Genomic DNA, 26,695 nt, shown 5'->3' with positions numbered 1-26,695 from the left:
TATATATATTTAAATATTATTATTGTTAATTATAACAATATAATTATATGTATATTATATCTTGGTAGATATTTTTTACTATTTAATAATATGTGTAAACGATATTTATATAGATTATTTAACAAATTTTTATCTCAATAAATGCTAAATGCACATTTATTTTGATTAAACACCGACAAAGTGGATTCCTACATGCTCGCTTTATTCTTCACAGATGGCACTTATGATTAATTATCTGCAATGGTAAGCAGAAATTATTAACAAAAACGATGATTCATTGCCAATTTTAAATCCTTATAATTAAAAACAATCGAGCAATATTTATCTATTTTTTCTATCGTAATTTTTTAATTAGATTTATATAATCAATTTTAAAAATGACGACATTGCATATCAATTATAATTTATATTCTACTAATCCTTGCAATAAATAGCATCGGCAGTATTTTCTTTTATCCAATTTAAGTAATCCGTAATTTTTACATATACACCAGGTACGCCTTTGTTACCACAACCCAATCCCCAAGAAACGATACCTTAAATTAAACGTTAATTTATTAATTACAATTTATCAGAAATAAAATTACAAAAGTTTTTCTTACCGATCATTTCATTCTTTCCATTTGGTCTTTCTATAAAAATTGGTCCACCACTGTCGCCCTACAATTACGAGATTGATATATTTTTCTTTTAAATTCATTAATTTTTATAAATAAAATCTATATATAAAACAATGTATTCTACCTGACAGACATCTGTATTATCGTTGTAAGCACATATTACAGAATTTGTTAAATGCTTGCCAATGGAAGTGTTCTTACAAGAATCCATTGATAATACGTTTAAATTAGTTTCACGAAGAAATTTTGAAGTTGCTCCGTTAACAGCAACTGCTCCCCATCCTGTTACCTTGACCTTTTGTCCAGTATATTTGGCATCTGTCAAAGTATTTTTTATTTTTTTGGTATTTTTTAAATTGGCATTAGAGTTAGAAAACACGATTTTTCTCTTTTTTTTTTCTTTCTTTTTCTTTTTTTTTTTTTGCAAGTATCTGTCAAACTGACATATGTTTTAGTTTCGATAATAAAAAATATATTTTACCTTTGTTCGGAAAGCAAATTGGTTGCACATGATCGTCATACTTTATTAAGTTTTTCAATTTGATTAATGCGATGTCGTTGTTGTCATGTATAATATGACTTGTAAAATTTTCATGTAAGATCATTTTGTCGATAGGCATAATGTATCCATCATTTGGATCATCTACGTCGTGAATACCTAATCCTACGGTCATATCCTTTGCCTTTGTCCTATTAGAATTAAATTGTAGAATATAAATCGAAGAATATCAATGAAATTGAGAAGAAAATATAAAAAACAAAAAATATAATAACCATTTAACACAATGGCCAGCTGTTAATATATATCGATCGTTTATCAATGCTCCGCCACAATGAATAGCTCCTGCGTTTAATAGTACTACGATCCATGGAAAATTATGTGGTTTCGAAATTTTTTCTCCTATTACATGATTCGATGGACCAACGATCGATATGCCGCAATCTGACGTTATTAAAAATGGATGATTTAAAAAAATCTTTTCATAATTTTTTTTTTTTTTTTTTTTTTCAATAAAAATTATTTAGACTAAGCAACGTGAGTTTTACGAATTTTTGAGTAAATGTAAAGATATTAATATGTTATGTAAGTTATTTAAAAAAAAATGTAATAAACAATGGCTTTTTGTTATAGCAAAAGTTAAGAATTCAAAATGAGAATTTTTTGTTATTTATAAAAAAGAATGAAATATTTTTACTTGATCCATACAACGAATTGTATCCATTTTAATACATGACATATATATATATATATATGTGTGTGTGTGTGTGTATGAAAAGAATTTCAAATTATTTACCACAATTCAAATTCACGTTCAATTCAAGCTTTTTTCCCTGAAAACAAAATCATAATTAGACAATTAATCGTAACGAAATTAATTCGATATGATTTTCTTTAAATTAACGAACTTTGCAAAGTACATTTATTACGATAAAAATTCTAATCCCTATTAGGGTCACCGATAAAACTTTCATCCCTTGTACTTTTTTCTTCGTTAAAACAACAAGAGACGTCTGTACGTTCTGAAACGAATTTCTAAACTAGCCAACGAAGTTTTAGCGTTGTTAATTGATACGTTGATTCGTATCGAATCGTAAGATTAAAAAACAATTACGTGCCATATTCGTCTTCATAGTAATTTCATTTATAACTTTGAAAAAATGAATAGTTAATAATTATTATATAATAATATTGTTATGTATAACGCAGTAATGAGATTGTAAGACACAGAGAATGATAGAGAGTGTCGACGATAATTTGCAATTTAATGTTTATTTTTCTTTTTTCTTTTCTTTTTTTTTTTTTTTTTCTTTTTTGATATTTTACACGACAAAATATTTAAAATAAACAAACGAATTTCTATTCCTGCGTTTAATAGTAATATTAGATCCATGAGAAATTATTTGGTTACGAAAATTTTTTTTTTTTCTATTATATGATTCGATGGACTAATGATTGATATGTCGCAATCTGACATCATTTACAAAAGTGTTCGTACAATTTTTTTAAAAATTAAATTTCCTATATATAATAATTTTTAATTATATTATATTTATTACGATTTATTATTAACATCGATTTTATTTGTAAATATATATCTAAAAAAAAAAAAAAAAAAAAAAAAAAAGAGAAAAAAAAATTTTTTTTTAAATAAAACAATACTTTCTTTCATGAATGCCGAAGTGACAAATGAATTAGCATTTATGAAATTACTTAGACTGATTCTACGGCTTGTTGTCTTTTCAAGCAGTGATGTCCGTTAAACGACTGGTTTGGCTCGTATAGCGGGATCATCTGGGCCCGCATCTTCACGATTACCATACTGAGACGTCGAATGAAGCCTGTTTGCTTTCGTAAATCCGTTCACGACGCGGATTTACGACTGTAGGACAGATCTCATTTTTCCTTTTACTCGTCACCCGAGCGACGCCCAACGTAGTTAGTAACCGGTCCCATCGGTTGATACCGTTACTTCAATTCTGACTGGTTGAGCATTTAAAGTACGAGAAAGAATCTACTTTGTGATTAAATTAAAAAAAATTCTTTTATTTCAATTATATCGTTTAATTATTATTTTTATCTTTTTTAATGTACACACATACATATATATATATATGTGTGTGTGTATATGTGTGTGTGTATAGAATAAGAGTGAAATTTGTAATCTTTTTTATTTATCATTCCATAAGAATGAAGTCGAGTAAGATAACGCAGTGATATTTATTACACGAGCGAACTTATATCTACGTAATCTCGTTTTCGTATAAATCTCGTACAGTGATATAACAATCTAAATATAAATACATAAATAGTATTTTTCAATGGCGTCGAATCAAAAAAATATCGACTATTCTAATTGATAAGAAACATAAGCGTTTGAATAGTTGTATAACATAAACGTTCGATATATATAACATTAATTATGTTGGAAGATCTTGATAAGTTCGACGAAATTGAAGTCAATTATTATCGCAGAAACAACCATCTTTTGAGTTATTTAAGATCCAATCCAAATAATTGGTAATTCTGGTATAAACACCAGGATATCCTGGCCGAGCACATCCATTTCCCCAAGAGACGATACCAATGATTTCATACCTTTTATCTTCGCGTTCGGTTATTAGTGGTCCACCACTATCACCCTACAGTAATGATAATACATTACATATATCTTAAACATTCGTATATCTCATACATACATTTATCTATTTTTTCTTTTTTTTTTTTTTTAAGACAGTTTTGTCATTGATATAAATGACATTAATCATTACCTGACAAGAATCCTTCATTCCATCCGGATATCCTGCGCATAACATGTTATCAGAGATCATACGAGGACTGTAACTGGTGTTTCGACAATCCTGTAAGCTCATAACCGGAACTTCGACTTCTTGAAGCAAACAGGATGGCTTGCCTTCTTCTTTAAGAGTACCCCATCCAGCTGCTATCGCTTTTGATCCAATGTATTCGTTCTCTGGATCATCGATATATCCCGATATATTGTAAGTAAAAAAAAGAATTTCAAACAATTCGCAAAAGTTTTTCTTTAAAGGAACAGTACGATAAAATAAGTTAAAGAAATTATAAGGAAAGAGTTAGACGATAAATTTCAATATTATTCAATGAAGCATCTCGTCATTGAGTTCGATTAATTTTTATCGGAACTAAGAGAAATCTCTTATTACGCAGTTGTAAGTTGATTCGATTGAAAAAGGTACCCGTATACTGACAAATTTATGCGCATTGCGATGCATCGCAATCGTCAGTGCAATATGCAATGAAATGACGATCAAACAGGGTTGCGTTCGTTGCGGATTTACTCAACAATCGATCAGTTAAAAATTGTCAAATATCCATTCCGATATGACCATCTTTCTATATAGATTTCAAAGTTAGATAACTTTATCATAATTATGTATTTACCTTTTACAGTTGGTAGACATATTGGACGTATCGTATCACTGAAGGGAACTCTATCGTTAAGCCGAAGAAGTGCGATGTCGTTATCAAAGTTGAGGAAACTAAAATCACCGGTTAACACCCTGACGACGTATCTTGTTTCAATACCTTTATCGATACACCTGTCGTGTTCACCGAATGTGACCTTGATCATGAACCACATAAACCTGAAAATAAAACTGGAGGGACTGATCAAATCCGGCGACGGAAAAATAAAGCAAAAGTTATTATTTTTATCGAGTTGGGTAATTTGTCTAATGTATCTAATTATATATATATATATATATATATATATATATATATATATATATATTCATTTGATCATACTTACCCTTTAACGCAATGTGCCGCGGTTAACACATAACGATCATTTATCAAAGAACCACCGCAATAAAATTTGTTTAAATAGGACAGTTTTGCCATCCATGGGAGTTCGTTCATTCGTGTCGTTTGACCACCGACGATTCTACTCTCTTCGTTTCGTAATCCACATGCTAAATCAAATATAAAAAGATAAAACAAAGGATAATATAATATAAATTTTATATAAATTAATAATACAAATTACTGACAGCAGTAACATGGCGCAGGTGGTTCTTTAGTGTCCGGTGGTTTGTTACCGAAGAGACCAAAAAAGTTTTTCATATTTTCGCCTATTTGTCCTGCCTAAAATCATTTAAATGAAAATGTTTTAATAAGAGAGGAAAAAAAAAGAAATAAATAAATAAATAAAAAAGGAAAAAAGAGAAAAGAAAAATACTGTCTTTTTCAATTGAATCAAATCGATTGACACTTACCTGACATTCTTTCTGAATTAAAAGAATGACGATGAATCCGAGATAACAAAGAAACTTTTTCATTTTTCAACAAACTTATTTATGATATCTTCTTTTTTTCTTTTCCTTTTTTCTCTTTTCTTTTGGTTTGTTTGATTTTTTTTTTTTTTTTTTTTTCTTTTATAAAGATAAAATCAAAATCGATTTCTTAATGAAAGAATAGAAGGTCACCGCGCGGGGACCGTCAGGATAAAGTCACGGACATGTCCCTGACACGCAGTTACTATCGCCAGTGTCCCAGGTAGACTGAGAAATAGCGAGGTCGAAGAAGTAATTGGTATTCGGGGAAAGAGGGAGGGGGGGAAGGAAGGAGGCCGACTGCCGACTGGTCGCCGACCGGACGACACATGATCAGTTCACGTTCATGTTCACGGTCAAGTCACAAGTCACAAAGAACTCTTGTTGACGAACCATCGAATTAATACTATCCAAAATTAGGAATGCAAATTTAGTGGTTATTAAGAAGGAGCTATGTGTGTGTAAATAATTTTTTCTTTTCAAAAAGAAGAAAAAAGTAATATATCATATATTAATAAAGGAAGCTCTCTCTTTTCTTTAAAATTAAAATTAATTAATAAAATTTCCATTGAATGAATGATCGAATTATTTATCAATTAATCTTAAGTTTAGCTAAATATGAATAATATATATATATATAAATAAATGTATATATTATATATATATATATATATATATATATATATATGTAAATAAGTAATAATAAATATTAATTTAATATATATATAATAATAATTATATATATGTATATATATAATATTTATTTGCGTATACAATAATATTAATTTGTGTGTGTTTATGTATATAATAATAATAATAATAATAATAATAATAATAATAATAATAATAATAATAATAATAATAATAATAATTCGTAGATTTTATTATTAATTATTATTGTCTTCTTATATTTTTAAACAATTTTTAACCTATACTATAAGTGAGATTACATTTCGTACAGATATATGTATATTACATACACAGACACACACTTAGTTATCTATAAAATACCAATTTTATTCGACTATCTCGGATCGCCATAAACTTTTTCGCCTGTTCACCCTCTGAAATGGCTTATAAACAGGCTTACGAATGGGCTGGATCTCTCTCGGGAACCGTATTTCATCGAGGCAACCCAAAAAGCTGCCTCGAAAGGACGTATTATGTAGATTTCTGCGCGTGGAACGGAGGAAGTTGTTTACGCGACTTCTTTTTGATCTCACTATAAGCGCATGCATACGTAAATACTTTGTACGTCATCCGGTATCGTTTGCAAGTTACCCTGCGGTACGAAGTCGATTTTATTCGAAATAGGGATGTTTTAATAAGTTCCTATCAAAGTTTAATAAAAAAAATCAATTTTTTTATAAAAATTCGATTTAATATGTATCCACTCATCAAGAGTGGGACGTTGAATATGCAATTATGAATATTTTATAAATAATTTATTAAATAATATCTTTTTATCGTTAATAATGTTTAACGTTATCGTACGATATATATATATATATATATATCAACGTTATTTTTTTTTTTTTTTGATACTGAACGATAAGCATTCTGATTCGACAATAAACCGTTATGCGATAGTATTATTCCACGAACGTTTGACCATTGTACCGTACGATTCTAACGTAATAAATACATACGTGTGAAGTCCCTCACAGAGAAACTTTTTAAATCGTTTGTATTTCAACATACGGCAGATAAAATTGTGTCATTCTATCATCTTTAAAATTTCCTTGCTTAAGTATCGTTTCTATTTCGTCAAAATGAAAGCTTTTAAATATTCAGTCGTAATAAAATCGAGGTAGAGTATTAATTAATACACAGACATCCTTCCTTTATATTTGTGTTGATCCATTTCAAGTATCTAGTAACTCTAGTATAAACTCCAGGATATCCAGGTCTACCACAACCAACGCCCCAGGAAACTATACCTAAAGAATAAATAATTTTATAGTAAATTAACAAGGAAAAGTAAAGAAATTATAGATAGAGAAATCTTTTAAATAAATTTATTTATTTATTTATTTATTTATTTTTTTTTTTTTTTTTTTAAATAGAATTTACCTGCTATTTCCAATCTGTCACCTTCGTGTACAAGAAGAGGTCCACCACTGTCACCTTGGCAAGAATCCTGAGTACCTTTGCCAGCGCAAATCATATTATTAGTGATTCTATTTGCACGGTATTTCATTTTCCGACACTGTGTCAAACTCCATACAGGTACTTGTACTTCATGAACCTTTCCTGGCAACATACCTCCTTCTGACGTACGTCCCCATCCAATGACAGTACCTTCTTTGCCAGCAGGATCAGATTCTGAAGAAATAAAAGGTATATGATATGATTAATGTATATATTAATTATTATCCTTTTTTAACGCTTTAACAATCGATATTCTGTACGATTAAATATCATTTCTAATCTATCGTTATTATTTTATACGAACAACTTGTTACTTTTTTTATACCTATATTTACATAAATAAATAAATAAATAAATAAATAAATATATATATATATTAAATAAATAATTTAAATATAATATAAATATAAATATTATATAAATTTTGGAAACGTAATTATATTCTATTAATTTAATACCATCTATTATTAATTAACTGTGTAATTCTATACAAACTGATATCGAATAACACGAATTTACGAAAATCATTATTTTACGTTATCGGTTGTTAATGTGTTAATATCGATAAAATAAACGTAATAATATACGATACCAGCTTGAGGTAGACAAACAGGTCTAACAGTTTTGGAAAATTTGACGGGCTTACGAAGCTTTAACAAAGCCACATCGTGATTATAAGAATTTATGTCAAAATTTCGATGACGTATCACGGAACTAACTGCTCTCATTATAGCAACACCATCGGTATTCACATATTGATCATAATCACCGAGTACAACACGAATTTTCGATCGTTTCAAACTGAAAGAAAATAAAACAGTGAACACAATTCATAACATTATTCGTTCTTTATGATCGATCATTTATCTGTTTTAATACATACTTTCGTACACAATGAGCAGCTGTAATGACATAATCATTATTAATTAGACTGGCGCCACAATGAAAGCGTCCATCGTAAACCAAACGAGCGATCCATGGATATCTGTTTGGTATCGTTGGTCGTCCACCAACGATACGATTTTCTTTATTAGTTATACCACATTCTGATAAAAAAAAAAAAAAAAAAAAAACAAGAAAAAAAGACGATTTCGAAATTTTACGAAAATATACACTTCTCTTTTTATATTTTATTTTATTTTTCTTTTTTTTTTTTGAGGGGGGATTTTTTTTGGGGGATTTTTTTGATTCTTTTGAAAATTGTTAAATGAAAACGAGTTTTACCGCATGTACAATTTCGAAGCTTTTCATCGTCATCGGCACCACCAGTGATATCGACGCCAAATAATTCATCGAACAGAAATTTTCCAGTACGATTATTAGGTTGCTGAAATAAATAAAGTAGAAAAAAAAAAAAGAAGAAACAAAAAAGAAATACGAGGTAATATCTATGCGGGAAGTACGCTCACTTTTCAAAGCAAATTATTGACAGGAACGTGCCAGACGAGGGAAAGTGACAATGATTCGAATTGTAGGTCAAGGTCTAACTCTCACAAAATCATTCACATCGCTAAGCAAAGGTTTTATCCTTATGCGAGTATATATATATATATATATATATATATATACACGCATAATTTGACATAATTCGATAAATTAATAAGAAAATTTGATGTATGCTTTTTAAAAGAATTAATTAATTATTGAAACCGAATGAAAAAAAAAGTCATCGATAAAGTGATATATTCCAATATCAATATAAAATAATTCAATCGAAGGATCTGAAAATAATACTCACGGTTTTATTCAACGTCGAAGATTCAAGGTCAAAACTTTTAGCGTATACTTCCTTTAACATAACGAGAAAGAGGATAAAGATCTTGAACTTCAACAAACGGAAGTTCATCTTTCGTAGCACAAGATATTCTTTGAAATATACCTAATCGATTTTTTTTTTATCGATTGCACACGTTTAACACTTGACGTTTATTCATGTTCGTCTGAACGATCTCACATCGGATCGCACGTTTTGTATCTGTTCGTATCCGTTAGTTGATTAAACACAGGAAAGTAAAGAGATATTTATATATATATATATATATATATACATATATATATATATATACATATATATGTATATATACATATATACATAAAGTAGAAAAATATTCGTTTAATGATTCCCGAAAGGTAAGCAGAAGTTGTGAGATTTGCGATGATCGAGCTCACTGCAGACGCTTTCACCGTGGCACCAAAAAGACAGTAAACTGGTCGATCAAGGCTCAGCCTGACTCTTTACGCTCGCAAAGAAAGTTCTTCTTCCACTCTATCGATTTGTTGCCACTCTTTTCTCTATTTCATTCAGTATGTGTCGCGTGTCGACTCGTTATTCCTTTTACAAATTTCGTCACTTTCATATCTTTTTCTCCAATGAAGAAAAAGTTTGTAATCGTCAAGCATTGTACCACTCATTGACAGCCGATATTATCCCTTCCTCTCTCTCCATCTCTCTCTTTATATATACGTATATATATACTTGGTGATTTTATATATATATGTATCTCAGTGATCTTCTTTTTCTAACTTATATTTTTTCCCTAAGGTTTTTACTTTCCACATGGATTATAATTCAATACGAAGAGACAGACTAGACTCACAATTTTCTTACTAATAACACTTAGCTCTTACACCGAACAGAGACTAGACGAGAACTAATCTTTACAGCCTTGTCTCAAATACATCCATCATAGTCACTCTCTACTATCGCTATTTCCCACCATGATATATACGCTCGAGACGTTAGAGTCATCCTATTGTAACTGGTAACCCCACTCTCGAAATTCGAGACACATTCATGTACTACTTTTGATAAATTTCTCTTTCGTAAGGAATGCTTTGGAAACGAATTATTTGGGGGGTGGGGAGGAGGGGATATGTTTTTATTGTTATATTAAAAAATGATTAAAATTTATCGATAGAATCGTTCGATCAAATATCCATTGAAATTTTTGAAATATGAAAGATTTGATATAATCTTTTTCTATAGTAAGATATAAGACATACTTAGATATAAAATTACGAAGATAATCGTACTTTATGAAATACTTTCTTCCGTGTTCAGAATAGTTGAGAATTATTGCGTACTTATTACGTTCGATACTGCATCGTAGACATTGACAATTCTCGATTCGGAAGAATCTTGCGTTCTTGGTAACGGTTCGATGGTTTCACTAACCCACATTTCGCTCGTTGAAAGCAAAACGTTTCAGACTAGTGACCCGGTTTTTCGTTATTGTCGCCTTCACGTCCCTTTCAAAACGTTTCTTCCGCTAAGTTAGAAGTACTTATATCAAAATATGAAAAAGATAATCGATATTTTCATTATAATCTTTATTTAATAAATATCATTAAGGAAACGAGACGTCGATTGCGTTTCTAAATAATACTATATACATATATGTATATATATATATATATACGACTAGATTTTTATAGTTACATTAGCGTTACTTAATATATATAAAATAATAATACTAAGGAATTTTACGTTCTTCAATGTCTTCACGATTTCTAACATTGACTTTTGTATTTTTGAGATCAGACGAACGACAAGCTCTTGTATAACTCGAGCTGTCCTTTTAAACGTTTCTAAAATATGATTTTTTAAGTTTTAAAGAGAATGCGGGGGCGGACATACACATTCGTTACCAAGATGATCCTTTAGCCAACCCATGTAATTGTTTAATTTTGTATATATTCCAGGAAAATTTGGCCTCGCGCAACCACGACCCCAAGATATTATACCTATATAATATTTATATAAATGAAATATTATTTATATATTTTATTATATTTTTTACTTACCGATTACTTCCAAATGGCCATAAGATCCTTTGACGTGAAGAGGACCACCACTGTCACCCTTCAATTACAGATAAGACACGTAAGATTACGATTTATATTTAATTTTTTTTACACTTATTTATTTTTTTTTTGCTTTTTTTTTTTTTTCTTTCCTTATTGAATTCACTTACGAAACATGCGTCGCGTTTTCCATCGAGATATCCAGCGCAGAACATATTGTCGGTAAGACGATTCTTTTGATATCCAGCTTGATCACATTCCTCCTGAGACAAGATCGGAACATTAACTTTACGTAATTCATCGCTAACCGGTTTATTTTCACCAGTACGTCCCCAGCCAACCACCGTAGCCATTGCACCGGTATAATCTATGGCTTCTGTAATAAAACAAATTATTCGGAAAATTTATTAATTAATTCTCAAACTTGGAACGTTTACTCACTGTCCTCAGGCAAACAAGCCGTACGAATGATACTATCTAACGAAACTGGTCTATCCATTTCTATAAGAGCAATGTCATTGTTAAAATTATACGTATGGAATTCTTCGTGAATAGTTACGGATTTTATGCGACGAACTATGGCAGTAGATGCGAGCTTCATTCGGTCACTATCAGCTATCACTAGTTTGATACTCTTCGTCTCGAATCTGTAAATTTTTACAAAAATTTTTTATTAATTCTTGTAAAGAATATTAAACTTTGTTAAAAAATATTATGCCTACCCTTCCAAGCAATGGGCAGCTGTTAAAATGTGCCTTCGTGTTATCAAACTTCCAGCGCAATAGAATACACCCTGTTTGCTCATACTGACCAACCATGGATATTCAAAAACACTGGTTTCGTTTCCACCTACTATTCTTGTCTTTCTACCGATTCCGCAAACTGAAATAACAATATTGAATTTTCTTGTAAATATTTCGAAGAAGATTTTTAATTCGTTTATATTTTCTTTCTTTCTTTCTTTCTTTCTTTTTTTTTTATTTTTTTATTTTTTTTTTTTTTCATCTTTTATATATTTTTTAATTACCACAGTCGTTGCAAACGTTCGGTCTTTTTGATGGGATTTTATTCGATGGATCATAATCGATGTAAGACATATCGTCTATTATCGAGGGACCACTAAAGCCGGTGTTTCTTCCATCGGCGTGCATCTGAACATTCGTTGTAGTAGATAAAGTGCTTTTATCTTTCTGCAACACCTGCAACGAGAAAAAACGATCTGTTGCATAGATATTGAAATTAATTGTATTAATACTTGGAATTCATTATTTTTCTAATGTTAAATAATCAATGAGATCTCTTTGACGTTTGTTATAACATTTAAAAAATATTTATACGAATATTATTATTCATTAAACTCTCAAAATCATATATTTATTAAAAGAAAATTATAAGGCATTTAATATAATAAGATGACTCGAGATGCAGTATTATTATAAATATAGAAGTGAACAGATTGATATAGAAAGATAGATATATAGATAGATAAAAGTTTGAATTTTGTAAATATAAATCTATACATATATATATATATATATATATATATATATATATATATATATATATATGAATATACATATGAAGTATAATAAATTATAAAGAAAATGTAATGATAAGAATAAAAATAAAGAAAAAGCATTTTAGCTGATTCAAACGAAATATATTATTAATTATAATTATAGATAACTATCAAGATAGATGAAGAAAGAAAGATGTCGTTGAAATGATGAAAATGAAAAAGTTGAAAGTAAACAAGAAGAAACAAAAAAGAAAAGAGAAGAAAGAAAAAAGAAGAAGAAAGGACGAAAAAAAAAACTAAGAAGATGATCCTTAATCACTTACCGCGCGTGGGAGGGCGTAAACGCAAAAATGTAGACATAACAGGAGCATGATTTTGTATGGTATTTTCACGTGACAATTCATAATTATTTCTGATTAAAATCTCGATCGAACGTATATAATAAATTTGCGCGATATACGTCTGGTATGCGTGAATTCGATGCGTTACACGTAGGGCACGGACTTTGACGCAGTGTTTACGTACTTATGCCAGGTGTGAAAAGGTATTAAAGGTGTCGTCGAAGTTTTGCCGTTTTATACTAAATTATAACTAATGAAGCATGGCTGTAGGTGGGGATCGGTAGCCTTGAGTGGTGCGTTTGCATTGGCAGATGTTGCATGTGACAGCTTTTAAATCACCCGGTCGGCGTCGTCTCACCTGCGCACTCATCCTCGACTCTCTTGTTTCGTATGAGACGCGAAAAAATTTCTACGTAGACTATATGTAAGTAAGTAAGTATGTTGTACGTAAGTATCTTCGTCTCATCATTGCGATGGCGCAATACGATCATCCGACTACCATCGTAAACGACCAATGTCAAACGATCTCTTCTTTTCCACTCCTCTTCTTTTCCGCCCTTCTTTCTCAGGGATCCACGAGACTGGATCAATGTCAATTTCGTCAGAGACGACGACCAAGATCGCGAGAAAGTTAGCGCGAGTTATTCAATTTATCGTCGGCTATGAGAACGTCGATCTTATTTTTCTTTTCATTTCGTTTGATATTTTTTGTGAATTATTATATTAATACAATATGGACCTTTTTTTTTCTTTGCTTTTTTATCAACGAAGAACATATCTAGGGTATGTAAATCTCTGTAAATATATATATATATATATATATGTGTGTGTGAGTGTGTGTGTGTATGTGTGTATATATATCTCCTTTTTTATACGCTTTTAGTCTTTCATTGTACTTGTCATTCCTTTTTTTCTTTTTATCTCTCTCTTTTTTTTTTTTTTTTTTTTCTTTTTTTATTTCGTCAAGCACCTAAGTGAATGCTCTCGTCAAACGTTTCTTTCCAACCACTTCCCGAATCGTATCGTAGTTATGAATTATTTCATTTTGATCCCTTTTTTCGTAAAATGGAAGTTCATATTTCCGTTAAAAGCTTCGTCCCCTTGACAATTCATTTTTCATGATCTTAAAGAAGTAACCGGTACTATAGAAACCATTAGTTAGGATTCGATCTGCAAGTAATTATCATTAATTTATGATCAGAATAAATTCAATGATTTCCTCTGAATGATGAAAATTGTGAACGTTGAGAACGATCAAGGGAGAGCGTGGGCATTGGAAATTTCCATCGAAGATAATACTCTTTCATGGATGGTGTAAATTAGGTACCTACTTAAATATTGTATAACTTTCCATAAACGGAACTTCGATATGCACCAGAGAGACTTCTCGTGTTCTTTCATCGCAGTGATTTTACTTTCACTTACAAACTGTTTTTTTTCTTTTTTTTTTGTTTTTTTTCTTTTCTCTCTCTCTCTCTCTCTCTCTCTCTCTTTCTCTGTTCGATAAGTCTGCATTGAAGATAGTAAGGAAAATTAAATGGCCAATTTTGGATCGCGATTCGATTCTCTTAAGAAAGATCTTTTATATCGCTTTCGTAACGACCCAAGATGAAACTTTCTTGCTCGTTAGAACTGTCACACAATGAAAAATAACGATGAAATTTTACGACGTTCATTAATGGCATTAACCTATTAACCGAAAGATGATTTCGGTCAAGTTTCCCTTGCAATCAACGAATTAATATTCATTGAATTCAAATTGAATTACTTCTCCGAGTATATATACGCGCGTTATCGGTCTCGTGAATATAACTATCTGTGTACACATGTCATTCATATCTGAAACATAATAAGTAAAAAGAAAGTGGATATAATTCGTATCTAAATTATTGAGTGTATTTATTATCGTAAGAATTAACGATGATTATTGAATCTTATCATCACAAATGGATTAATTAATTAATACTTATATAAATACTATTCAGATAATTTGTCTTTTTCATCATATCACTATATATTCTCGTACATTAACGTAATCAGATCTTACTGAGATGAATGCAATATAAATAAGGCGAGGCTCCTCTGATAAATTTAGTTAAACGTTGAAACAATAAAGTAAGGTGTATCGCCCGCATGAGGGTGTTATGACCCAAATACCTTGACCCACTGGCACGCGTTACAGGTGGGGCACAGTCATTCGTTCTGACGCATCTTATCTCGAATACTTTGTTCAAACCGAAGCTCTGATAAGGTAGATTCTACGTTCGCTGCGTCGACCTTCTTGGCTATCGAAGATTAACGAGCGAGAAAGGACGAAGGCGTGCTCGTTTTTACGCTCGGTCGATCGATCTCGAAGTGATCGTTCCATTTCGACGATGGTTTTGTTTCTTCTTGCTCGTAAAACAAAAAAAAAACAAAAAGAAAACAAGAATAGAAGAACAGAGAAGAGAAGAGAAGAGAAGAGAAGAGAAGAAGAATGTACGACGGCCTATTTCAATGGGATCCTAATAAAAAGAAATGAAAAAGAAAGAAAAAAAAAACAAGAAGAAAAAAGAGGAGCAGAGAAACTTGAAGCAACGAGCGATTAACGTCGTTGCCATTATTTGGGTCACTCGTCCTTAGATTCTTTTTTTCTTTTTTAATTTTTTCTTTTTTTTCTTTTTTTTTAATCTCTTTCTTCGTCTTAGAGAAATCACGAATAAAGAGACGGCGAATCTTTAACGTTTATACTCGGCTTTAGCCGGTCGTGGATAGGGTATCGTATGTATCTATCCGGTTGTTTGTGCTAAATTTGCATACGCCTAGCCTAAATTTTCACTCTCCTGCCACTCGTCCATCCACTATTTCGTATAAATAAAGTTGTGAGACGGAAGCCGAGCCTTGTGTGAAAGTATGCGCTGTAGTGAACGCTCGGTAGCGTTTAGTATCGATTGGCCCGGGATATATTAAAGTACCTCTTGAAGTGTCGAATAACATAGGAGTGATCGATTTGTGTTTTGTGCATGAAATGGTGCAAGGGATAATGTACGTATTGCTTTTATTCGTAGCAATATCGGTCGGCGTATTTGCTACAGTATCTGATAACGAGGTATATATATATATATATATACATATATATTAAAAGATTCATTTTCACGTGATGATAAATCGGTTCACGTAATAAAAATTCTCTTTTATAATTCTTATAGACAAGGTCGGTGTTATCAAACGAGGTATACAACTTTACTAGCAAAGTTACAAACATAACTGATGATAAAGGATTTTGGGATTGGATTTATACTTTACTCGGTAAACCAACAACAACGACGATATCGCCACCGATAATAGAACCTGAGGAATGTTCTTCTTGTAGTATGTAAAAATTATATTTAAATTTTTTTTCTTCTTTTTTTTTTTTTTTTTTTTTGTTAGATCGTACTTAAAGGATTATATCGATCATTTGACTTTTCAGCTTGTGGTTTGACCAATACACAGAAACGAATTGTCGGTGGTGTTGAAACAAAAGTAAATCAATATCCATGGATGGCATTGTTGAAATATAAGAAACGTTTCTATTGCGGTGGATCTATTATAAATTCTAGATACGTTTTAACTGCAGCTCACTGTGTCGACAGGTACGATGACGTCACATCCTATCGTATCGATACTATTTGTAATTTTTCAGAATCGATTTAATCGTACGATTTCTCTATAGGTTTGAGCCGAGTTTAATGTCCGTCGTTCTTTTGGAACACGATCAAAATTCGACGATCGAATCTCAAATCCAAGAATACAAAGTGGAACAAGTTATAAAACACAGTGGTTATTCTATCGTTAATTACAACAATGATATTGCTTTGCTCAAATTGAACGATGTTGTCATGTTCAAAGGTTTAATGAGACCAGTATGTTTGCCGGAGAAAGGTACATTTTGAGATTACTTTTTTTTTTTTGATTCATTTTCAAATACAAATTGTATATCAACATTTGATATCCCTAACGTGTTATATTCAATGATATTATTTTATATAAATTTTTTTTTGTTAACAATGTATAACTAAAAATTGCTTACTGTCAATTGTATTAATTTTCAAAAAGTCGTAACAGCATGTAATCGATCGCGAAAGTGTTAAGAAAGAAATCAATTTAGGATGATACAAATGGAATTTCTAAAAAATGAGATTTTTTTTTTTTAATTTAAAAAAAAAATTTTTTTTTTAGGAAAAACGTATAGCGGATCAATAGGCATCGTAACTGGATGGGGCGCTATTCATGAATCAGGACCTATTTCAAATACTTTGCAAGAAGTTATGGTCCCTATACTTAGTAACGCTGAATGTCGTACAACGAATTATCCATCGAGAAGGATCACTGATAATATGATCTGTGCGGGATACGCGGGAGGAAGCAAGGATTCTTGTCAAGTATATCAAAAGTTCTTTTAATTGATCATTATGATCGATGATTAATCGTTGATCGTTTATCATCGATCGTGTCGAATTTTTTTTTTTAGGGTGACAGTGGTGGTCCATTACATGTCCTTAACGATAATGTACATCACATAGTTGGTAAAAGAAAATTTTCTTTTTTTTTTTTTTTCTTTTTTTTTATATGAAATAAATTACTTAAAATTTATTTTAACTCATTAAAATTTTTCTCATACATTTTTTTTATAGGTGTAGTCTCATGGGGCGAAGGATGTGCAAAACCTATGTATCCTGGAGTTTATACTCGAGTAAATCGCTATCTTACTTGGATTAAACAAAATACAGAAGACGCTTCTTATTGTTGTACATAGAGAAACGATCGACAGAGACTGATTTAATCAATCATTTACTTACTTTTAAATAATTTCCAATACTCGTACGTGATATTTAATATATATGACAAAATGAAGTCGCATTAAAACAAAATAGATAATAATTAACGATGTATTTATATATATATTTTTGTTAGAATATTTTACATTTGTATGATAAAGATAAAAATAAGAAAAAAAAAGAAAAAAAAAGAAAAAAAAAGTAGAAAAAAAAAGTAGAAAAAAAAAAAGAAAGAAAATATTATCATTTCAATATTTATTTTGTTATCTAAAATGGAATGTATATCTTTGAAAAGATCCAATCGAATGGGATGCAGGAGAAACTTCATGTAAAAAAATTATTGATATGAAAATAGGAAATGGAAACGTGATTGAAACGAATCAGCTTCAGTGTAACGCTGATAATATACATACAGGCGTTCCTATACACACACACACACGCGCACATACATATATATATATATGAAAGCACATACGAATACAAGTTATGAAATCGTTGGGCGTGCGCGCGTTCGTGCCGGGACAGTGGCTACGTAGTAAACATGGCCGCGGAGAGCAGCGAAGGTTTGCCAATATCTCCGTCCGAGAAATCGTTGACCGGTAGTTTAGTGTCTGATGAAAATGAAAAAATCGTTTCACGTTCACCCTCGAGTTATTCCATACGAGAAGATAAATGGCCAGATTTGGTGGTATCGAGACCTAAAAAATTGGACGCCTGGTGGTCGCCGAGACGTAAGTACAAACAACATACCAAACAGAGTCGAACGACGCGAGCGCTATCTTTTTTTTCTTCAGGCTCATGCGCTGCCCATAATTGGGCAATTTTGGCGGGATTTTTTAAATATACATTCAAAATTCCGCGCGTTTATATCGAGTAACTAATCAGATTACGACGCTAAACATTTCAATGATTTTTCTTATTATTTTTGTCAAGTATAAAAAAAAAAAAAAAAAAAAAGTTACACGATTTTTAGAAAGAGTGCATTTCTCTCTCTTTTTTTTTTCAATTCAAATAGAATACTCATTAATTTGTGCAATATTAACGATATAGATATAATGCTGAAACTGATGTTGATAATACATATATTTATATATATATGTGTGTGTATGTGTGTATATGAGTATGTGGGTGAAAATTTGACATGGTTTTTATGTATTCTTATCGTCAAATTTGCGATAAGTTTGACGAGATTAATTTTGACCTCGCGTTGATGTCTTACCGACATGCTGGATTATTCATCGTTATATAATAAGTGAGATCCGTCGAGAGATGTCGTTAGGGTCGCTATCATAACTATCGATTATCTTAGGTGGAGGTAACATCGGCGGGAAAATCAATAATTCTTTTGCGCCGGCGAATACGCCATTTTCATCGTGAAATGTTCCAACGACGACGTAACGTGTATCATCAAGCATTCGACGGTACTTTAGACGTAATATTTTGGGAATAATACGATTTAATAAAACTAAACGTTGAAGTTTTAAAACGTACGAGAAACGCAGTTACGATGTTATTACGATATTTTCGGATATTAACCAATGAAATATTTTTTATAATTCGCAAAGATGTTTCAATGCGAGGTGAAACATTTGTTTGAATAAACAAGATATATTAAAAGATCATCCTAATATTTATCCTAAAGTGGATGCGATTTGAGAGACATTTGAAGAATAATATTGTGGAAGGATTAAGAAAAAAAGAAGAAAAAAAGAAGAATTAATCTGTCTGCATTGCGGAACGAGTTCGTAATATCAAGTTGATTGTATTCGATCGATAAAGTCTCGAGGTCATAGGTGAGAAAAGAGAAAGAGAAAAGACATTGGGTTTTTCTGGAAGGATCTTCTATGCGGCAAGAACCCCAGAGCGGCTTGAAAACGCGACCTCCGGTCGATCACGGTGGTCTTCATCACGGCGGGGTCATGCTCGAAGAGGACATGGCCGGTGCCCAGGACACGATTTACCTTTGCAATTTTCGCGTGTCCGTTGATGGCGAGTGGCTCTGTTTAAAGGAACTTCAGGACGTTGAGTTTTCATTACAAGACTCGATACAACGTTCGCCTTCGCCACCGTTACCTCTTAGTGGTATTGATCCTCATCGTCATCGGCAACAGCTGTTACCCGAGCAGCGGGATTTTCGCGATGCATTACCGCCAAGTCCACCGCCGCCATTGCGTCACGTCTCAAGCTTGTGTCTGTACTCTTCTGCTTCTTCTTCTTCTTCTTTCTTTTCCTCTTTCAGCATCCTTTTCGTCCTCCACCATACTTATTCCATCATACTTATTCCTTATTATATTTCACGTCAATCCATTTCTTTTTAACGGTGTTCGTCATTAAATATCCATCATTAAAATTTGGAAATTTTTCTTATATTCGAAGCTGACAGCGAATTCATTTTCTTTCTTTCCTTTTTTTTTTTTTTTTTTTTTTTTTTTTTGGCGAAAGATCTTACGAGAAGATAATCTAAAATATGATTCACCACGTGGCCACGAGTCTTTCTATCGATTTCGTATGTTTTTACATGCTTCATACTTTTAATACGGTCTCGCTTTCACAATATTGTCTATATCATCAAGCACGAGTCACGCGAACACTCTATTTACATCAACGATTGCACTATTCCGCTTGCACGTCTTTCCGCATTTTGCATGAATTACTATCGTGCTTTTTTTCAATCAACTCGAATCAATCATGATTCTTATTTATCTTTTCCAAGAAAAAAAAAAAAAAAAAAAAAAAAAAATAAGAAAAACAAAAAAACTATATCTATTCACGTATGCTTTTGCGCCTAACGCTTTGCGCTTTTCATAATGTAAGTCGAATCATAATTGGCAAATTTAAAATTACACGAACGAATACAAGAGAGAGAGAGAAAGAGAGAGAGAGAGAGAGAGAGAGAGAGAGGGGGAGAGAGAGAAAGAATAAAAGGGGAGATAAAGAACTTTGAACATTGAAAATAATGAAAGATGAAAACGGAAGGAATATTTTTGCAGCACGAGACCCGGTGATCATCGAAAGGAGTAATCTCGTAAATATTTCAAAATTGATCGTGAAAGAGCTCATCGAAACTTCTTTAAAATATGGCCGCATGCTCGATTCGGATCATATGCCTCTGCAACATTTTTTCATCGTTCTCGAGCATGTACTCAGGCACGGTTTACGACCGAAGAAGGTAAAGGAGTAAGATCGAAGTGATCGTATCGATCAATTAACGACGATTCAACTTCGATTGCAGGGTTTACTTGGACCCAAGAAGGAGCTTTGGGACATCCTTCAGCTGGTGGAGAAATACTGTCCTGAAGCGCAAGATATTACATCAAGTATTCGCGATTTGCCGACGGTTAGGTACCACGCGTTTCATACTTTCTTTTTTTTTTCTTTTTTTTCTTTTTTTTTCTCTTTTTTTTTTTTTTTATCATTTTCTCGAATATTCTTCGCGTTATCTTTTAATGGGAATATGCATTGATATCAAAATTGAAATTGTTTCGTTAATCGTTTATTTGAATAATCTCTAGCATTTAAGTTATAATTCCTTAATTTATAATATAAATGATGTATTATCTTGTCGACAATTATCTTGCCAAGATATGAGTTTGAAGAAATAGTTTCAATTTTAAAATATAACATAAATATCGAAAAAAGACAATCTAAATAAATTACTAATCAACATATTTTTTATTTACTTTAAAAGATTTTTGATATTAAATATTTCTAATTGTTTTTGCTAAAATCTAATTGATTACGGCTTACGTTTTAAAATGAATTAAGATAATATTGTTCTTTTCTGGTTTTGAATCATTGCATATTCCTATTTGTCCGGTTCGATCATTTTTCAGAGCATCATTATTTTCAGAACTGCCATGGGTCGGGCGCGTGCCTGGCTTCGTATGGCACTCATGCAAAAGAAGTTAGCAGACTACCTAAAGATTTTGATCGATCATAAGGACGACATTTTGTCTGAATATTTTGAGCCAGACGCTCTTATGATGAGCGAAGAGGCTATCGTGGTAATGGGTTTGTTGGTGGGTTTGAATGTGATCGATTGCAATTTCTGCGTAAAGGTTAGTTCATAGAAAACGAACAAACATACATATTATATATACAAACAAACAAGAAAACAGACAAACAAACAAACAAACAAACAAACAAACATAAAAACAATACAACAGAAATCATTAAAATCAAATTAATATATCGAACTCTATATCTATCTCGCGATAGGAAGAAGATCTCGATTGTCAACAAGGTGTGATCGATTTTTCGTTATATTTGCGCAATAGCAATCATATACCTGGAGAATCACCTGACGACGAGCTTGAGAATGACAACATGACGACTGTTCTTGATCAAAAGAATTATATCGAGGAATTAAATCGGCACTTGAAGTAAATCCATTATCGATAATTAATGATTCCCTTAATGATTATTAGAATGAAACGATCGGTTACAAATAAAAATGACATTTTTAGCGCCACTGTGACAAATCTTCAAGCCAAACTTGAAACTTTAACTACGACGAATGCTTTAATGAAAGAAGATCTGTCTATTGCAAAGAATAATTTTCTATCGCTTCAAGAGGAAAACAGACAGCTTAAAAAAGAATTAGGGATAGAAATCAAGGATCCTAATGAGGTATTCTTCTTAATCGGTAGATGAACGTGTAATTTTGCGATTAGAGGTTATTTGGTATATTTTTCTTTTAGAATGGCAAGGCTCCTATTAAAATAACTGAAACTACGACGGAAATCGAAGAGCTTAGAAGTAGACTCGAATCAGAGAAGAAATTACGACAGGACACAGAGAAGGAATTGCAATTACAGGTCCGCGTTGTTGTTGTTGTTTTTTTTTCTTTTTTTAATCCAATCGAAATAAAAATTATTCGTTGAGATTATGCTTTTCAATAAAATGAACGATCTCGAAATAGATAAGCATGAAGTCGGAGATGGAGGTGGCGATGAAATTGTTAGAGAAAGACATCCACGAGAAACAGGACACCATAATATCGCTTAGGCAACAACTCGACGACATCAAGCTGATCAATTTGGAGATGTACAAAAAATTACAGGTGATTCGAATCGTTTTTCCTGATAAGCAAAGTTTAATCCTACGATTTCTTGAAATGTTTCATTAACAAAACCAATTGATCTTAGGATGAATCTAAGAAAATATATGACTAATAATTAATTTTTTACAATAACACGCGTTCGTAGAGGAATAATTAGTTTATATTTACGTTTATTATCATAAACGAGATTTTCTTTTGATTTGTTTATACGGAATACGTACTACTTGGCAATGGATAAGTAGAAAGTGGAATGTTAGTTAAGGTTAGGCCCTCGAACGGAACCTCTCGGCAGTCTAATCTCCTTTTTTTAACTCACGTTTCAGATTTTATCAGGTACAGGGAGTCCTACGAGGGGCAAGCCCGAATACTCGCGGCACTTAGGTCTTCTTTTGTTTCTTTTCGTTCGTTCAAAGCGTAAGACTAGGCGTCTCTCTATTCTCTGTTTCTGGATGTGTTTCCCTTGTAGGAGTGCGAGCACGAGCTGACGCAGAAGGGCGAGATGGTGAGCCGGCTTCACGCCAAGACCAATCAGATCGGCAAGATTCTGAATAATCTCGAGAAGTACAATCACCTGATGAAGGATGGAGAAAATGTTCGGAGTCCGACAACGCCGTGTAACGCATCGAAGTCGATTCTAAACAAAAACAGTCCGACCTCGCCGAGAGGTTCGGCATTTGGAACGGAAAATGTTGGGGCCGATCGAACGTCAGGCGATCATCAGCAACGTAACATCGATAATAAACGGGCGAAAGAATCGTGTGAAAAATCTAAAAGGAGCAAATCCAACGACGACGTTGTCTCTACGAATGTTATTAACGAGAAAAAGCCCGTTAAAGAATGAAGACATTCTTCGTTTCGTCAATTCTCTTAGCGAGTCTACTTGTTAGAAATCTCCTTTTTCTACACGACGTAATAAGCGATACTACATCGCCAATTTCATCGCAATTTCATCGCAATTTCATCGCAATTTCGACCTTCTCGCTTATCGCGCGAAATGTCGCTTTCCTATATGCGCTCCTTTTTACACGTTGTATTCGCGCGTTTCATCGATTATATCATATCTCTCGCTCGACGTTCGATCGCGAGCATCGATTCGAATAGTTCATATCTCTTCGAGATAATATGCGCCGAAATTGAGAGGAAAATCTACAACCATGAAACGTTTTATCTCTATACAGGCGCAGGATTATACAGGACAATAATCCCGAGAATAGTTTTCTGCGAGTCCCTCTATTATCTAATATTTCTCAAGAAGAAACACAAGTACGCGGCTATTCGATTTCTAATTTTCTTCTTTTTCTGATTCCATCGGATTTCATATTTATTTCGATCTCGAAGAACTCGTTTCTTTTTTTTCTCTCTTATACTGAAGAAGAATTTATTTCAGGAATGCGAAGCTTCTCTTAATCATAAGACAGAACTGATCAAAAAACTGGAGGCTAAGACAGTGTCGATGACTGAGACATTCCAGAAACTGGATGAACAGTACGTTTGTTTGTCTTTCATTATTGTTAAGATTGTATATATTGCGTTTATTCGATCATTACAATATGAATTTCTATTGTTTCGTCAATATCCAATCGATTGTTTTATATATTTGATCCGTTAATATCTATTTCGTAATTATACCTATTGAAAAAAAAATTTTTCATTTATTTATTAATCAAATAATTGCGATAGACAAAATTTAAATATCTAATGATTGATATATTAAATTTGTCATTAATCTGTTGCTTTATCGAACGGCCAATTTCTATCTGATCACGTACGACGATCGTGCATTTGTGATTCATTGAAAAGCTATATGACTATCGAGTACTTATTTTTTATGTGGAAGTACCATTGAAAAATCGATTCAAAAGAAATAGGATACGTAGCTGAAAAGATGACGCTACATTGCTACATTGAAATCTCGTGATGGGGATATTGGCAAACCTTCACTAATGGCTACTCGATAAGACTTACCTTGGTATATAACATATAATTAGGATTATCAAAATATACGATATATAAATATATATATATATATATATATATATACATATACATATACATATATATATATATATATATATATATATATATATATTATATGATAATGTCTTTCGCAATAATCAAGTAGATTTATACTCAATTAGGCGATTTCTGCCGAGATCATAGTAAAATATAGTTCTACATAAACTAATTGTATTTCTCATCATTCATTATTTTTCCATCGTTCGAAAGAAAATGTTTTTGTATTTAAGGAACTGAATTTGCGATCGTTCTTCTTTTCGTAAATATTATCTTATCGATCGAGCAATAAAAATATCGTATCGTTCGTTTGCTCGAACGTATTGACATTGAATATCATCGAAATTGCATCGTATCGTTCGAATGAAATATTCTCGATGATCAATTTAATCGGAGATACCATTTATTGTATAAGCATTGAGCTATGTGGTTGTCACGATTTGCACCGAGACACTGAGCATGCTTGTACTAATTGCTACAAACAATAAAATCATCAAATAAAAAGATTATGAAGTTTGTTAATCCTTATAGTCGATCAAACTGTTTTTTATATTTTCTTTGTTATTAAAATTTTTCATTTATTACGAGATACGGGGATCGTTTGTACCACGTTAATAGAAGGTAAGTCCAGTATATTAAATATTAGTAACTATAGAGAAAAAGTAGAGAGAAAATCGAAGTCCGACATTAAGCCGATGGATTTTATTTCCACGGTATGATTTCAATTGCTTATTATTGAACAAAACGTTCGGACTTCCCATGTCGCTTTTGAAACAATACGTCCTTCTGAATAATTAAATAAAAGTGAAAGAAAGAGAAAAAGAGAGACAGAGAGGGAGAGAGAGAGAGAGAGAGAGAGAGAGAGAGAGAGAGAGAGAAAGCGAGTGAGTGTATGAGTTCGAATGAATAACTTTAAATGGAAGATTTCAAAATTTTCCTCTTATTATTATACATTCAATCTTTGAAATAATATTATTAAAATTATTGAAATAACAAGATTACAGAATCAAATCGAGTATCCTAAAGGCTTTCTCTCTATTCTGTCACGTTAATTCGACTTCTTTCAATGGTTCCCACCGATATGCAGAGAGCGATTAGTAAGACTTAACTAGTTTTAGTGTTCCCATTGTCTTAGATCGTAGCCAATTAAACGCACAAGTTGAAGAAAATCCTTGAAAATCGATGCAACTTCGTATTCGAATCTCTCTTTCTCTCTCTCTCTCTCTCTCTCTCTTTCTCTCGGTGTAATAGTTTAAATGAATTTTCATGAAAATATACGAGAGTAATTAATATCGTGGTAATTAACGAGTCGCAAAACAGTTCCATAAATACAACTTTTTTGTTCTATCTTTTTTTTTTTTCTTTTCTTTTTTTTTTTTTTTAAAGGGCGGAGAAAGATTTTCTCCTTTATCGGTCCCCGGGCTAAATTACTTTCACTTTTCGTCCACGCTCATTCATCACAATTACATTTAGGATCATTACGCGTATTCATCGTCGACATAATTACGTTAAGTTACGTTACTTGTTCCGTTAAAAAGAGCCAATGCTTTTAAGAATTAAGGTCGAGCGATGTG

General features: G+C 31.9%; 5 protein-coding genes across 12 annotated transcripts in view; 2 read left to right on the top strand and 3 right to left on the bottom strand.

Annotated features, from left to right (window-relative positions):
* Positions 1-100: 100 nt before the first annotated feature.
* LOC118442286 (transmembrane protease serine 9) lies at positions 101-10,254 on the bottom strand. The gene is made up of 13 exons (XM_085662006.1): positions 9,322-10,254; positions 8,808-8,910; positions 8,467-8,629; positions 8,176-8,384; positions 7,506-7,757; positions 7,264-7,372; positions 2,028-2,154; positions 1,916-1,952; positions 1,395-1,563; positions 1,102-1,310; positions 745-938; positions 603-660; positions 101-536 (listed from the first exon to the last, which is right to left on the bottom strand). The coding sequence occupies exons 1-13, from the start codon at positions 9,427-9,429 to the stop codon at positions 415-417; spliced, it is 1,860 nt and encodes a 619-aa protein (XP_085518132.1). The 5' UTR covers positions 9,430-10,254; the 3' UTR covers positions 101-414.
* On the bottom strand, positions 3,218-5,840 carry LOC118442277 (venom protease-like). 3 transcript variants are annotated; one of them, XM_085661907.1, is made up of 6 exons: positions 5,376-5,840; positions 5,151-5,244; positions 4,910-5,072; positions 4,543-4,766; positions 3,891-4,093; positions 3,218-3,761 (listed from the first exon to the last, which is right to left on the bottom strand). In XM_085661907.1, the coding sequence occupies exons 1-6, from the start codon at positions 5,436-5,438 to the stop codon at positions 3,579-3,581; spliced, it is 930 nt and encodes a 309-aa protein (XP_085518033.1). In that variant the 5' UTR covers positions 5,439-5,840; the 3' UTR covers positions 3,218-3,578. The 3 variants fall into 3 exon arrangements, with proteins under 3 accessions (XP_085518033.1, XP_035723563.1, XP_035723564.1); XM_035867670.2 differs by having other exon boundaries at positions 4,543-4,757; XM_035867671.2 differs by having other exon boundaries at positions 4,543-4,745; positions 5,376-5,835.
* Positions 10,255-11,034: 780 nt separating the features above from the next.
* LOC118442343 (trypsin 3A1) lies at positions 11,035-18,719 on the bottom strand. 2 transcript variants are annotated; one of them, XM_085661855.1, is made up of 7 exons: positions 18,522-18,719; positions 12,415-12,586; positions 12,110-12,269; positions 11,829-12,034; positions 11,558-11,763; positions 11,388-11,445; positions 11,035-11,327 (listed from the first exon to the last, which is right to left on the bottom strand). In XM_085661855.1, the coding sequence occupies exons 2-7, from the start codon at positions 12,536-12,538 to the stop codon at positions 11,194-11,196; spliced, it is 888 nt and encodes a 295-aa protein (XP_085517981.1). In that variant the 5' UTR covers positions 12,539-12,586; positions 18,522-18,719; the 3' UTR covers positions 11,035-11,193. The 2 variants fall into 2 exon arrangements, with proteins under 2 accessions (XP_085517981.1, XP_085517980.1); XM_085661854.1 differs by lacking the exon at positions 18,522-18,719 and adding an exon at positions 13,230-13,453.
* On the top strand, positions 16,019-18,152 carry LOC118442276 (trypsin-1). Its single transcript, XM_035867669.2, has 7 exons — positions 16,019-16,335; positions 16,436-16,598; positions 16,699-16,861; positions 16,942-17,150; positions 17,448-17,650; positions 17,740-17,794; positions 17,903-18,152. The coding sequence occupies exons 1-7, from the start codon at positions 16,255-16,257 to the stop codon at positions 18,022-18,024; spliced, it is 996 nt and encodes a 331-aa protein (XP_035723562.1). The 5' UTR covers positions 16,019-16,254; the 3' UTR covers positions 18,025-18,152.
* The window catches only part of LOC118442273 (protein RUFY3), a 14,097-nt gene continuing 5,950 nt past the window's right edge, over positions 18,549-26,695 (top strand). The window contains exons 1-10 of one of the 5 annotated variants that reach the window (XM_035867665.2): positions 18,549-18,777; positions 21,037-21,215; positions 21,279-21,388; positions 21,897-22,104; positions 22,265-22,428; positions 22,513-22,675; positions 22,747-22,863; positions 22,968-23,108; positions 24,496-24,593; positions 26,676-26,695. The exon at positions 26,676-26,695 is cut by the window's right edge and continues 227 nt beyond it. In XM_035867665.2, coding sequence (XP_035723558.1) covers positions 18,588-18,777; positions 21,037-21,215; positions 21,279-21,388; positions 21,897-22,104; positions 22,265-22,428; positions 22,513-22,675; positions 22,747-22,863; positions 22,968-23,108; positions 24,496-24,593; positions 26,676-26,695 — 1,390 coding nt within the window. In that variant the 5' untranslated portion in view covers positions 18,549-18,587. Of the gene's footprint in view, positions 18,778-19,288; positions 20,237-21,036; positions 21,216-21,278; positions 21,389-21,896; positions 22,105-22,264; positions 22,429-22,512; positions 22,676-22,746; positions 22,864-22,967; positions 23,109-23,574; positions 24,634-26,675 lie in introns of those variants that run through there. The other 4 variants (XM_035867661.2, XM_035867663.2, XM_035867662.2 and 1 more) reach the window with 4 other exon arrangements.

Source organism: Vespa mandarinia, chromosome 16 (assembly GCF_050613455.1).
Source record: "Vespa mandarinia isolate Hongniang chromosome 16, ASM5061345v1, whole genome shotgun sequence".
Classification (NCBI taxonomy): domain Eukaryota; kingdom Metazoa; phylum Arthropoda; class Insecta; order Hymenoptera; family Vespidae; genus Vespa; species Vespa mandarinia.
Note: the sequence above shows the minus strand (reverse complement) of the source record. Positions and strands in the feature narration are given on the sequence as shown.

Excerpts from the sequence above, each read along its gene's own strand:
- LOC118442277 (XM_085661907.1), bottom strand. The coding sequence starts at position 5,438 with ATGAAAAAGTTTCTTTGTTATCTCGGATTCATCGTCATTCTTTTAATT. Across the intron at positions 5,245-5,375 it reads TAATTCAGAAAGAATGTCAG|GCAGGACAAATAGGCGAAAA; the intron begins GTAAGTGTCAAT and ends AAATGATTTTAG. Across the intron at positions 3,762-3,890 it reads GAATGAAGGATTCTTGTCAG|GGTGATAGTGGTGGACCACT; the intron begins GTAATGATTAAT and ends TCATTACTGTAG.
- LOC118442276 (XM_035867669.2), top strand. The coding sequence starts at position 16,255 with ATGGTGCAAGGGATAATGTACGTATTGCTTTTATTCGTAGCAATATCG. Across the intron at positions 17,651-17,739 it reads GAAGCAAGGATTCTTGTCAA|GGTGACAGTGGTGGTCCATT; the intron begins GTATATCAAAAG and ends TTTTTTTTTTAG. Across the intron at positions 17,795-17,902 it reads TAATGTACATCACATAGTTG|GTGTAGTCTCATGGGGCGAA; the intron begins GTAAAAGAAAAT and ends TTTTTTTTATAG.
- LOC118442286 (XM_085662006.1), bottom strand. The coding sequence starts at position 9,429 with ATGAACTTCCGTTTGTTGAAGTTCAAGATCTTTATCCTCTTTCTCGTT. Across the intron at positions 8,911-9,321 it reads CTTCGACGTTGAATAAAACC|CAACCTAATAATCGTACTGG; the intron begins GTGAGTATTATT and ends TATTTATTTCAG. Across the intron at positions 1,311-1,394 it reads GCTGGCCATTGTGTTAAATG|GACAAAGGCAAAGGATATGA; the intron begins GTTATTATATTT and ends TAATTCTAATAG.
- LOC118442343 (XM_085661854.1), bottom strand. The coding sequence starts at position 13,310 with ATGAATTGTCACGTGAAAATACCATACAAAATCATGCTCCTGTTATGT. Across the intron at positions 12,587-13,229 it reads TTTACGCCCTCCCACGCGCG|GTGTTGCAGAAAGATAAAAG; the intron begins GTAAGTGATTAA and ends TTCTCGTTGCAG. Across the intron at positions 11,446-11,557 it reads GAAAACGCGACGCATGTTTC|GGTGACAGTGGTGGTCCTCT; the intron begins GTAAGTGAATTC and ends CTGTAATTGAAG.